Source organism: Neofelis nebulosa, chromosome 6 (genome assembly GCF_028018385.1).
Source record: "Neofelis nebulosa isolate mNeoNeb1 chromosome 6, mNeoNeb1.pri, whole genome shotgun sequence".
Classification (NCBI taxonomy): Eukaryota; Metazoa; Chordata; class Mammalia; order Carnivora; family Felidae; genus Neofelis; species Neofelis nebulosa.
Window position 1 is genome coordinate 28,785,845 of NC_080787.1, and position 13,780 is coordinate 28,799,624.

Consider the following 13,780-nt stretch of genomic DNA (forward strand, 5'->3'; position numbering starts at 1 on the left):
CATCTCTCCATCTCCACTGACCTGAAGTTCTTTAGCCACTTCTTTGTGCCAGAAGGAGGACATCAATGGGGTGATGTGGGGTGGGGGCCACAGCCTTCATAGCGTCACCAGCGGAGATCCTACTGGTTTGCTCCTGGGGCCCAGATATTTGTGGATTTGAACGCTGTGTCCTCCTCACATGTCTTCCACTTGGACACACATCACCTCCCGGGAACAAACATGGTTTTCTCTTCTGATTTTGCAAAAGGACAACAAAAACTTTGGAGACTTGTTTTATTTTTTATTAAATAATAAAATGGAATTGTAAAAAGCGTCTAAATGCTGTATTTACCAATTGATTGGCTTTCTCTCTCTTCTCTAAGCAGATAGCCTTAGAATGGAATAAGGGAAAGCATAAGGGACACTTACAAGGGAAAAAGTGAGAATGTTTTGTTAGTTGATATTTCAACATTAAATATTAAATATTTTTAAGACTGCTTATAAAGCACAGGGGAGGTTTGGAGGATGGAAACACAGAAGTTGCCTTTAATTTTCTCATGTTGTGATACCTCTTGCAAAAAGTTGACAGGGCCTTCCCTCCCTGCGCATGTGACAGCTCTGTGGGTGAGAAGGGGTGTTGGTGCCCAGCCTCCTAGCTGCTTCCTCTCCCTCAGGTTATGTCCCCAAGTAGCTGGCACAGAAGAGCATGTGTCCCCACATTTCATGGGGTGCTCCCTGCAGACTTTTATGGTCTGTCCTGGACTAAAACATTACACTGCCTTTTGTGGGCAAATTCTATTTCTCATTGTTGGATTTTCAAACACATGGAAGGGACTCTTCATGGGATGTGTGACTTGGTGCTCCAAATGGTGTCATGATCCTTACTGTAGTTGTTATATTGCCCTTATGATTAACTACAACTGGCATCTGTGTATGTTTCTCTCTGATTTATTTTCTATTTGCCCCTCTCTAGTGGGATCTTGTGTGTGATAATGCCTGGAAGGTCCATATCGCTAAGTTCTCCTTACTGGTTGGATTAATCTTTGGCTACCTAATAACTGGATGCATTGCTGACTGGTGAGTACCAACATGCCGTGTGCACGAACCTTTGGAAGCCACAGCAAGCCTTTGCTGGCTAAAGAAGAATGGTCAGTGTTAGCTTACTGTAACTAGGTTTTTTCTCTGCCCTGGTGTTGGTGCTGGTGCAGAGGGCTGAAGCCATCACCTGGAGAATCCAGAACCAAAAGGATTGGCCAGTGCATACAACAGACCCTTTTGAAGTGAGAATTTAAAGTCATTGCAATTTGCTAGCTGCTAAGTCTAGCAAAACCTGCATGCAACTTACAGCCCCATCTGCTCCTGATGTTTATTGTTGAGTTGGGAAGAGTTTGAGGGCATAGGTTCAGGGCTGTGTGGGCTGGGCTCTGAGGAGGTAGGTGTATGAGATGCATCAAAAAATGGGGAGAGGAGGAGCTAGAAAGTCCACCCACATGATTTGAATGGGTAGGCTGATGACATTTCCAAATACCATGCAGATTTCAGAGAGGCACAGTCCTTTACAGTTGGCTTGGCCAGGAGACACCTCTGCAGGGTCCATGGGGAAGGTGGATCTTGTAAGGTAGACAGCATTTGGATAATGGGTGGATATTTGCAGGTGGAGGAAAGGTGGTGACCAGAGGTGAGAATGAATATGCTTTACTTGGGTGGGTAAGGAGTTCTTAGTGCCTGGAGCAAAGTGTGTGGCTCATGATAAAGTGAGAAGGTTAGAAAGATGGAGAGGAGTAGTGAAGAGAATTATAATGATGATGATAATGATGATGATAGCAACAATATTAACAGCTAACACTGATTATTGTTGCCAGGCACTGTGCTAAATATTTCTATGCATTAAAATATCCCATCCTCAGAGCACCCCTGTTAGGTAGATACTATTTATTATCTTTGTTTTATAGTGCTTTACTTAGCACAGAAGTCTAAGTAAAATCCCAGGTTTACTCAGCTTTTCAAGCTGGATTTGAGCGAAAGCCCAGTGGCTCCAGAGCCTGCCTCTTCACAAGCATGCTACAGCACTTTTATTTAAGGCACCATGTGGTCACAAGGACAGCAGCGAGCACACATCTGAGCAGCATTGCCCAATGGTGACAGGGTTGTCCAGTAATGGGACTGCTCTAGGAGAGAGGTGTGGGGTAGCTGTTCTCCCACTCTTGACATTGTTTTGTTTTTATTTTATTTTATTTTTTTTTTATTTTTTATTTTTTTTTAAATTTTTTTTTTTTTTTTAATGTTTATTTATTTTTGAGACAGAGAGAGACAGAGCATGAACGGGGGAGGGTCAGAGAGAGGGAGACACAGAATCCGAAACAGGCTCCAGGCTCTGAGCGGTCAGCACAGAGCCTGACGCGGGGCTCGAACCCACAGACCGCGAGATCATGACCTGAGCCGAAGTCGGCCGCTCAACCGACTGAGCCACCCAGGCACCCCGACATTGTTTTGTTTTTAAAGGGACTTTTTGTGAATAGGGACTTCTTGGACCCAGTGATGTAATAAGGGCTAAGAGTGATATGGAGCAGACTCCTGACATCGTGGCTTTGCTCTGCACTGTTCCTGGACCCTGGTTAGCTGACACAGCTGGTTGAGGCCATCCAGCAAGAGGCTGGAGGGGGGCAGGGGAGCAATAGAGCAGCAGGTGGGGCCCAGAGGGGTTCCAAAAGCACTTCCAAGTTCTGGAAATTTCTTTCCAAAAGCAAACATCTATTTGGGAGTTCCTTGCATTCACAGGTAATGTGACTTCCTGTGCGTTCAGAATTTGCTTAATCAGCATTTGTAAATGCTTCTTAAGGACAAGTTCCCTGGGAACGGTAACAGAGAAGCTGTCAGTGACCTCTGAAAACCTATACTACAGCCCCCTTGAGGGTTTTTTTTGACATGGTCATGGGAAGGAGTGGGGAAGTGGGAGGAGTGTAGGGTTTTTTTAACCAAATACTTGAGCGTATAGGTTTTCAGAGTAAACTGTTACTAATTTGGAACATACTGTAATCCCAATATTTTCACCACAAGGACTTTTGTTTCCCAGTGATCTGCGTTGAAATAGATGAGGAAGATATACTAATATACTCCATGTCACTTCTTTCTAAAAACTGCAGAGTTGGCTGAGGTTTGAGTGTCCTTATTCAATTATATAATGGGAAAGTAAACATGGACTTCTATTAATGGATCAGTCTGTAATGGCTTCAACTGTTTAGAAGTTGTTTTTGTGATTTCTTACCTCTGGCACATACCTGCTGTTTGGCATCCCTGATCACACACCAGGCCTGGGGACAAAAGGCAGAGGAGTTTGGAGGTCTCCTTTTGCAAATAGCCAGAGCCTCATGCTGTCTCTTGCGGTTGCTTTTCCAAAGTCTGGGGTGAGTGGGCGAGGGGTGCCCGGAGAGCCAGGCCAGGCTGCTTTGTGCTGTGGTTCTTGAACATCTTGGGAGGGCCTCAGTTCCAGCTTGAAAGTTTGGTGTTTTCCACCCTGTATTTATTATAATTTATTTTTGGCCTTTTACTCCCTGCTAGAGCCTTGCTGAAAGGAAATAAGCACATTTAGAGGGAACTTCAAACTTCACAGCTGCTAGCACCCGTTTCATGGCTACATAGGGAAGTTGACCAAGTCCTAGGTTAAGCTTTCTAAGACTGAAGTCAGCATATAATGAAATTCAGGAATACACTTTCTTTTTTTTTTTTCAACGTTTTTTTTTTATTTTATTTTTGGGACAGAGAGAGACAGAGCATGAACGGGGGAGGGGCAGAGAGAGAGAGGGAGACACAGAATCTGAAACAGGCTCCAGGCTCCGAGCCATCAGCCCAGAGCCTGACGCGGGGCTCGAACTCACGGACCGCGAGATAGTGACCTGGCTGAAGTCGGACGCTTAACCGACTGCGCCACCCAGGCGCCCCAACACTTTTTTTTTTTTTTTAAAGTCATCTCTAGACCCAATGTGGGACTTGAACTTACAACCCTGAGATCAAGAGTCAAATGCTTTACTGGCTGAGCCAGCCAGACACCCCAGTATACCTTTTTCTTTAAAAAGATATCATTTTCCACACAAATCTTGTTTGGGGATATACATTATATACTGTCCTGTAATGTGTTAGTTGAGACGTTTGAAAGGGAGTAGCCCAGTCACTGTTCTTGCTAGATGAGCTCCCTTCCTTCCGTGGTTGGTTCTGTTGCTGGATATTGAGCACGCTTCCCTCCACGAGCCCTCTACATGGTCTCCAGCTGGCACGGGGCCCTGGGTCCTGGGCCCTGGCCTTTCTAGACTGCACCAGAGGACCCCTTGCCCTCTAGCTCCTGGCTGAACCTGGCCATGGGGAGAGAGTACCAGCTAGAGGTCTGAAGGAGAGATGATAGTGAGGCAGGATGCTTTTGTCCCCAGCTGGGTCTCTGCAGGGCTATCAGAGGCTAGCTGCCTCCCATTAGGAGCCCCTCCACATGGCACCTCTCTCTCTGGGTTCCCAGACCATCTTCCCCCTTATCCCCCTTATCCCCCTTCTGCTAGCAGACCCAAATTTCTCTTACAGCCTGCCCAGCCTTTTGCAAATAATCCCTTTATTAAAATCTCCTCAACTCACTCATTTTGAGTGGGGCATCTGTTCCCTATTGAGAGCCTGTATTACTTCTCAATGGCTGCTGTGACGAATTACCACGCACTTGGTAGCTTCAATTAATGAACTCACAGGTCTGCAGTTCATGGAAGGCTAAATTCTAGGTGCCAACAGAGTTGCATTTCTTTCTGGAGGCCCCAGGAAGTAATCCTTTCCTGTGCTTTTTCCAGCTTCCAGAAACTGCCCACATTTCTTGGCTTGTGGCCCCTTTTCTAGCCTCAAAGCCAGCAATGGCAATCAGGTCCTGTTCACGCTGATATCTCTCTGGCTCCCTACAGCCAGAAGAGGGTCTCCATGTACTTAGACTGGATCCACCTGAACGAATCACCACCTCGTCTCAGGGTCTTTAATCGTATTTGCATCTGTAGAGCACTTTTGCCATGAAAGGTAGCATATTCACGTGTTCTGAGGAGTAGGACGTGGACATCCTTGAGGGCCACTCTTCTGCCCCCCCTTAGGTGCCCCCTCTGCATTACAGACTTAGGAGTGTAGTTTTGTCAGACATGTCTGAGCAGGATCCTGCTCTGGATGGAGCCAGTTCACACTAAAACTCCAGCGATTGTAACAGTTGTTGAACGCTTGCTGAATCACATATCCCCACCTGACAGTAGCCCCCTTAGGTCGGCATTAACTGGTCCCTCCTAAAGAAAACTCAAGGCCCGTTTGAACAAGCTTAGTCTTTCCCAAGATCACATAGTTTCTAAGTGGTGAGCCTGGATTCAAGACCAGGGTGTCTGCTTTCAAAGACCATGTTTGCCCCAGAGTTCCTAAAAATAATTTTTACTTCATGATTTTAGCAACCATTTGGGATGGAGAGATTTAGAATAGTTTCTACAAGTTAAAAAAAAAATCAGGATCTTTTCTAAAGTAATGGAACAGGGCAAACCATGTTTGGTGGGCAGCTGGGATGTAGATGTGTAGGGAGGAATCATACAAGCTAAACATTTAACCATTTGGTCTGTGCTACACATTGTGCCTGTATCTGCCATCTCTTAATTATCTCGATGCTGTGAAGTCAGACTGTTATCCCCACTTTACAAACAAGGGGAGTAAAGGGAAATAAAAATGGAGAAGGTAGATCTCATCTTTGTTTTCCTTCATTTCAGGAGACCAACTAAGCCATATTCTAAATTTATTTCTTTAAATGAATTGGGTTTGGATAAAACTACGTATAGAGTCTTACGCAACAAGGGCTTAATGACCCCAGCACCAGTCAAAGGGACGTAATGGCTAAAAACTCTTGACAAGATAGTTGACTTTTATTGGCATTGAGTTCATGGCCTTGGCTTCATTTCATTAAACTAGTGTGACTAATGGGGATGGTTAGAAGCCTAAGAAATTATGGATGAAATTGTTTCCTCGAGTTCCCTCCCCCAAATTTTCTTGAAATTACATCCATTTCTTTCATCGACAAGGATATGCATTACAGAGTATTGTTTTTTTCTTAATAGCTTTATTGAGAGGTAATTTATATACCATAAAACTCACTCAGTTTAAGTGTATAACTCAATGAATATTAGTATCTTTACAGAGTTATACAACCATTACCACATTCTAAGTGTCAAACATTTCCAGCACCTTAAAAGGAAATCTTGCATTCACTTCCAGTCATTTCCCTATTCTCATCATGAGCCCTAGGCTGTGAATCTACTTTCTGTTTTTATTGGTCATAAGACTGTCACAAGGATGTCTAGGCGAGCTTAAGCCATTCAGCAACTCTTTAGGTGTTTGGGGTGCCAGGCATAGATTTTTTTTCCCCTTGGCAGATAGTCCACTACTCCAGTTTTTCTGTGAGCTAGACTTCTAGTTCAAGCCGATTATATTTATGTTAATTTGTGTGATGGAGAGTTTGGTTTTGTTTTTTGGTTTTTTTCCTAATGAGTGGATGAAGGAAAAGATGGAAAGGTAGCACTGGAAGGATGGAGAACTAGTGACTTCCCTTTCCCTGGGACCACCCTTACTGTCCTGCCAGCCCCACCTAGAAGCACATCGCCGCCTAGCGGTCACCGATCTTGCAGGAGCCCACTCTGTAGCCCGCCAACCTAGTGTTTGTGCTGCCCTTTTCAGAAACACAGTGGGCTGGGTTCTTTCCACCACCACCACCACCGCCCACCCTCCCCCCACCCCCCCCACCCCCCCCCCGCCTTGCTGCCTAGTAGGCTTCACTTTCAGGTCCACACTCCTTATTTAAAGTTCAGCCTGTCCTAGTTTAGCCTGTGATCCCTTAAAAAAAACAAGCCAGCAGCCATCAGGGCCCTGATTCTGATAGGCCGCATGTACCTGAGGTCAGGTAGGACAACTTAACATCCCAGAAAAAGGAAATGAAGCCACTCAGCTCAGTGTCCATGTTGACTTTGGAGCCAAATCCAAAGGTCAGCGATTTCTCAGCACATTTTATGCTGGGTGTGTCGAGGTTTGTGTTTGGGGAGTTACTATTGATTTTGTTACTCTTGCCTTGAGTCATCCTCCTACATACTTAGAAACAGACTTGCCAACAGGAATGGAGTCCCTGTCTTAATTCTGTTCAGTAGCTGTTTGACCTCTGTCCCCTTATGTACAAAACAAGGGTTTGGGCTGAATGTCTCCTGAGGGACCCCTAGATCTACCAAGTTGGTGTAGACACTACAAAGCCTTTTACTGTAGTGAGTACAGATCAACATCTGTAGAGCACCGGCTGGACACAGGGTTTCAGCATCTAGCATTCATCCTGTTTAATGATGATTCCTAATTTTTTCCCTCTCCATATGCAGGGTTGGCCGGCGGCCTGTGCTGCTTTTTTCCATCATCTTCATTCTGATCTTCGGACTAACTGTGGCACTGTCAGTGAATGTGACAATGTTCAGCACACTCAGGTTCTTTGAAGGATTCTGCCTGGCTGGGATAATTCTTACCTTGTATGCATTACGTAAGTAAGAGCCTTCACAACTGTCTTGAAAAAATTAGTAAAAGTAATTGCTGCTGCCTGTGAGGTTATGGGCAGGGTGCCCTGTGTGCTGGTGGTTTGGGATGACAGTCTTTTGGAAGCACAAACTTTAGTGGCCTCAACTGTTCTGGAAAAGTTTTCTCAGGCAATGTCATCCAACACTCCGTTCTGATTTCCAGCTTGGGCTCAGGGCTCATGAGAGGACGTGGAGGATCACACAATTGCTTGGAGGAGTGGGGGTCAACCCGCTCCTGATATGGAGGGGCTTTTGCTTTCCTCCAGAATCTTCTGTGTTGACATTCTGTGTACTTCCAAATCCAGTGCATAATTGGGCATTCCTGAACTTAGTTCTGGAACAGCACACTGAGTCCCACTGTTGGTTGGTCTAGGCTCAGCATTCTGATTGGCTCTTTGAGAGTGTTTCTTACTTTTTTTCTCAAGGGTTATATGGAGTCCAAATTTTCCACATTCTGTCGTGTCCAGATGTGGCCTTGTGTAATCTGGACTTGAACCCTCAGCATTGGTATTTGAAGAGCAAATGGTAGCATTTGTTAGTATTTGCTCTTTTTAGGGTGAAGAAAAATGTCCTGCACTGACCTATCATGCTCGTTGGCTGTATTAATTCCCTTGTCAGATGTGGTTATATGTCACCTCTTTGTAGTTGAGATACAGCTGCAAACTCACAGGGAGGAGGAAGGTTTTAGGCATTGATGTTTTACTTATTTCCTGGTTTTATACTTTCTAATTACCTTGTGGAAAGATCTGTTAGGGACGATGTAAAATAATTTATAACGTATTTTGCCTGTTTCTTTCCTTTTGACAACATGGGTAGGAATCACATCAAGTGGCAATGCCCTATAGTTTTGATTTTCTTAGATTTGTATATTAGACTCAGTAGCACTTTTGGGTAACCTGAATTTTTGCTCCCTATTGTAGAGAATAGAAATAGAATCTCTTTATAACATAGTCTTACAGTCACAAAGGAGGAATGAGCATAGAGAAAGGTGACAGATGTATTCTTCCAGATCCACAGCAGGCAGGTTCTGTCTTCCTCTTCCAACACTCAACTGAATTTTACTTTCTTAGAAATCACCGTTGCCAGTTTTTATTTGCATTTATTTTGGAACCCTTGCTTCTGGCAGGGAGGGTTTCTTTAGGAATATGTGCATTCAAGGTCAGTGGGTCTGGGTGATGGCTGTTTGGAGGTTTTGTTTCTTTGAGCAAACAACATGGGCATCAGGCTTGAACATTTGCAGACAAAATGCCAGTGCCAGTGTTTGGCCCTATCCACCCTGTGGTCTGTGGAGAGGAGGAGGTTCCTTGCTCTGTTTTCTGGAGGAGAGCTCTGGCCCTGCTCTCAGATGCTCGCCTGCCCCACACATGTGCAGGCGTGATGGGTTTTCCCCTTTAGGCAGCCGTCCTGGCCAAGCTCCAGGTTCTCTCAGGAAGACATCAGCCCGGTGCATCCTCACGCATGCCGTGAGAGGCAGAATAGAATGGCTGTGCTCAGGAGCATTTCCTCCATCTCACCATCCTGGTACTTCTCAGACTCAGAGAGGGAGTGTTAATGGAAAACTCAGAAAACAAAGATGGCATATCAGTGTACCTTGCATGCCAATCACTAGTGGATGGCTGAGGCTGCCAGAGAACTCAGAGAAGCCTTCGGAGGACACTGGGCAAAACCACCTGGAGCCATTGGCCATGTCTGCCCATGATAAGCGAGGAGGGTGGGGAGGCACTTGCCATCTGTACAACTCTCCCTGAATGAAGCCAAAGCAGGAGACCAATTCTCCTGACCTGCACTGTTTCAGCCTCACGTGGAATGGTTTCACTGACGTGTGTGGTGACATCATGCCATCCGCCCTGCAAAACCTGTTGTTGTGTTTACTGTGGAAAATGAAGCGAAGGATGTGTTTTCATGAGATTACACAGTGAGTGCTTTAAAGTAGAAAGTTCTCTGCCACTACAGAACCATGCTTGGGTGTGCTTGTCCCAGGAAACTGCTGTGCACAGAATCATATAACCTGGTCATCTTCAGACTTTTTTCTGTAAAGGGCCAGATAGTAAATACTTCAGATTTTGCAGGTCTTTGTTGCAGCCACTGGACTCTGCCACTATATCTTGAAAACAACCATAAATAATATGTAAATGAGTAGGTGTGGCTGTGTGCCAACAAAAATTCACTTACTGAAACAGAAAGTGGGCCAGGTTTGACCAATGAGCCATACTATTTCAGCCACTGATATGTGTGAGTCTCTCTCTGTCCACTGGCTTCTAGGGAGCTCTAAAAAGCTTAGACTCTAATCTAGCATGTGCGTGATGGGCCTGTCAGGCTGAGCTTTAAACTCTGGCCTCTTTCCTAATTCCTTCTGAACTTTCCTGCCTTCATTTGTCTTTTGCCCCATTTTCCTATTTCCGTAATGCAAGTGTTAACTTTATTGCATGTGTCTGTGTTAGGAGCCTTACATTTTTTTGGGAAATTAAGCCAGGCATGAATAAATAATTATTTTCTTAAATCGGGATTCCACGTCAAACACTGTGACAAATATCATTGCAACGAACATTTTCAAGTATCAACCTAGCAGTCCTCTGAGTTAATACCGTATCTGATAGAGCAAAGTTAAAGCAAAAGGATGTCAGCGAGTAGTGGGAGTTCATTGACTACTATCTAGACAATGTAAATTAGGGGGAGGTTGAGTCATGGCAGGAGAGCTAAGACTGGCAAGGGGAATCGAAAGTGGAAATGAAGTTGTAATGGGCAGACCAGATGGGGTAGGATATGGGATGTGCTGGGCTGAGATAGGCCATCTCTCTGGCAGTTTGGGGCAAAGACAGAGGCTGGTGATAAAACGTTGAGAGGCAAGCTCCCCAGTCAGTCGGGCAAGCTGAGTCTACGTGCCTGCTAGTGTTTATACCCAGGTAGTATATGTGCTTAGTTAATGCTTGGGAATTTGTTTTGCATAAAGGAAAGGTCACAGGGTTGAAATATTTATTGACTCTGAAAAAAAGTTTTTAAATTTGGGACATTGATTATTTGGAAAATACATTCTTAATGGTCCCAACGTTTTCTCCCTGCTTCAGCCGTGAGGTTTTTTTATCTCACTTAATGCATCTGCTGGAAAGGCCTGTACTGTCTCAGAAGAGAACTGGATATTGTCCTTTTTTTAGCCTTGCAGGTGCTTGGCGATGTAAGGAGGGGAAGTACTGATTTGTGCACATTTTGTTTCTTGTGTAGCTTGCCGTGAGCATGGACTCTCAGTTTTGAGAAATGCTGCTGACTTGTGAAAGTTTTTGGCTTTATGTGCAAGGCAGCCTGAGGTTTTTTGTTTTTTGTTTTTTGTTTTGTTTTTTGTGGGTTTTTTTCTGCTTTGGAATTTTTCTAAGGTACATTCCAGTTAAATACGCCATCCTTTAAACTTTTGTTTCTTTCAAGTCATCAAAGGGAGATGTGGTTGTGTAATTAGGACATAAAATAGAGATTATTGGCAACTTCCCCAGGAGTTTTTACATGGAAGCGGAGTGCTTGGCACCAGAGTGAACCAGTGAAGGTAGATGGGTTTGTGTGTCCCTGTCTTCCTGGGAGGCCATCATGAAACACTGAAATAATTAAATATACTTGGGCTCAATCAGGGGCTTAATTGTATCCCTTTGCCTCTGGACTGAAAAAAAGAAAATAAGGGAGAAAATCTTGACTCTGCTAAGCAAGGGGTAGGGAACCACAGACTGAGAAAGGAAGCAATGGATTACATTTCCTTATTTGTTTATGAATGAAGTATTCTCAAAGACTAAAGAAATAGTCACTTTTCAGTACAGGCTGTCATGATGCCTGTGGTATGAATTCTTTCTCCAGCTGGGTTTCATAACATCACAGAAGGGTACTGCAATATCATTTCAAATGTATCTTTCTTCAAAAGAAGCCCATACGAGATTATCGCTTTTTAAGTTAATTTGATGTTGATGTAATAAGTCTTATGGGAGACAATTTTTTTAAATATAAATACTTTTTCTAGTCTCTCTCTTCATTTGATCTCTGTCTTCCCCCTCCCCATCACTGCCAACCTCCCCTGCCCCCAATTTGAAATAATGAACACTACTTTTTGCTGGCAGAGACCATATTTTAGTTAATATGGGCAAATGAATGTCACCTCCTTTGTTTTGTTTTTGGACCTAACAACAGTGAACACTTTTCTTGAAAATTGCTCTCAAAGCAATTTTCTCTCAAAGCAAATGTTCTCAGTAGAACAACCCTCCCTAGACCCAATCAGCCTCAATAACTGGGTGATTTTTACACATAATCAGGCAGTAACCAGAAGTGTCACAGGTGCCTAAGGTACTGAGTATTTTGCAAAATTAGAAGCCAGGTCTAATTGGTAGATAGACTCAGAAAAGACTTGAGTTTGCTCAAGGTGTGATGTTCTCTGTCTCACATGGCACGGATGGTTTTAACTTCACACTGAAGTGGTCAAGTAATTCCTAATGTGCTGGTGTTGGGTGACTCTTCCTCACAATTGCATATATTTCTGTAACATGCTGTCTTTCTTAACTATTATTCCTTGGAACATATTTCAGTCAGATGGGTTGTTAACACCAAAGTCATACTGTACATTAACAAAAGAAGAAGAAGAAGAAGAAGAAGAAGAAGAAGAAGAAGAAGAAGAAGAAGAAGAATTATTATTATTATTATTATTATTATTATTATTATTATTATTGACTGAGCCAAAACTCTTCAGGTAGTGAGTTGCTGAACTGTGGAATAAATAGAAAGAACGGTGATTGCCACTGTCCAGTACAAATGACCTCTTCTGGCTTGTGGTTCTCTTCTTCTGCGGAGCAAATATTGGCAGTGCGTTTGGGCAAAGGGGAAGTTTCACATGAATTTGTGGTTGTCCACCACAGCCTTCCTCTTTCCCCTCTCACCCCTCCCCATCTTCAGATTCTGGGCCCTCCCCAGAGCAGCAAGACAGAGCCAGAACCCCAATCTTCTGGCGGGACCAGCTCTACTGACAGGGCTTTTTTCCACCAAGGAAATGAATCAGAGTTTACCAAAAGCCTTTGACAAATGCTTTTTTTTTTTTTTTTTTTTTTTTTTTTTTTTAAAGCCTGGGAAGAATTTTGGGTTTATCCAGATTCAGACTGGAGTAGCTGGGAAATCAGAACAGACTGGGGCTTCCCCACCAGTCTTTTTCTTCACTGGAAACTTTACTAAGCATGCAGGCAGACTGTGAAGAGTAAGGGAGTTAATCTATAAGCAAATACATATAAATATATATATATATCCTCTCCCTCTCTACCTGCCTCTGTTACAGCTCTGAGGAACCATCGCTTCTTGGGGGTAACCAGGAAATATTGAGTCAGTACAGAAGCTCCTGGTCTGTGAGCTCTAGTCCCCAGGAGGGAGACAGTGTGGCAGCCAGTTAGGGCCATGCTTCTCACTGGCCCCACATGCTGGGGATGAGTTGTCCAACAGAGAACCAGAAAATGCCACTGAGGACTGATTTTTCTCACTTTAGATAAAAATTATTAAACATCTCTATCCCTACTTACATGTTAGCCCAAACTTGAATTTATATTGAGACTTTTCTCTGAAAAAAATGCAATGTCTGTATGTCTGAAGAGCAGGTAAGGATTTATTGCCTCACTTGCACATTAGGATGGGATGAGGGGCTCTTACCCAGAGGAAGGGTAAGTGGCTGGGTGGTGTCATTGAGTCCCACACACCCAGTGTTCTTCTGTCCAGAAGTCAGGCCAAGACAGCGTGTATATATTATCTAAAAGTATAAGTAGGCTTAGAAGCACCTCTTTCTTTGGGTGTTTTAAATTTGCTGAAGATGGTCCTGTCTCAAAATCATGGGGATAAACAGCAGATATTTAGATATCCAGCATTTTGAAATCAGAGTATTGGATGCTGAAAGCTGTATGCATCCTTAAGGACGAGGTTTTTCCCACACTGGAATTTTAGTGGTGCTTCAGTTGAAACAAAACAGTTCACCACACTAACAGGGGAAGTAGAAAGATCTAGAAATCAGGAGATCTGAGCTGTGGTGTGAGCTCTGCCATGGACTGACTCTGTGTCAGTGACAAATTGCTTTATTTGTAAGCTTCTGTCTCCCCTGTCTATTAAGTCAGGGCACAGGCTTTCAAACTGTGTCTTGTGGAACTGTGCGATCCCTTCCTGGAACCATGTGTGGAGGAGATGGACAGAAAACAACAAAAAACAAACAAAAACAA

At 43.9% G+C, this 13,780-nt stretch overlaps 1 protein-coding gene across 3 annotated transcripts in view; it reads left to right on the top strand.

Annotated features, from left to right (window-relative positions):
* The window catches only part of SLC22A23 (solute carrier family 22 member 23), a 184,851-nt gene that overhangs the window by 39,789 nt on the left and 131,282 nt on the right, over window positions 1–13,780 (top strand). For 2 of the 3 annotated variants that reach the window (XM_058733156.1, XM_058733157.1), the window contains exons 2-3: window positions 953–1,056; window positions 7,380–7,534. In XM_058733156.1, coding sequence (XP_058589139.1) covers window positions 953–1,056; window positions 7,380–7,534 — 259 coding nt within the window. Of the gene's footprint in view, window positions 1–952; window positions 1,057–7,379; window positions 7,535–12,121; window positions 12,349–13,780 lie in introns of those variants that run through there. The other variant, XM_058733158.1, reaches the window with a different exon arrangement.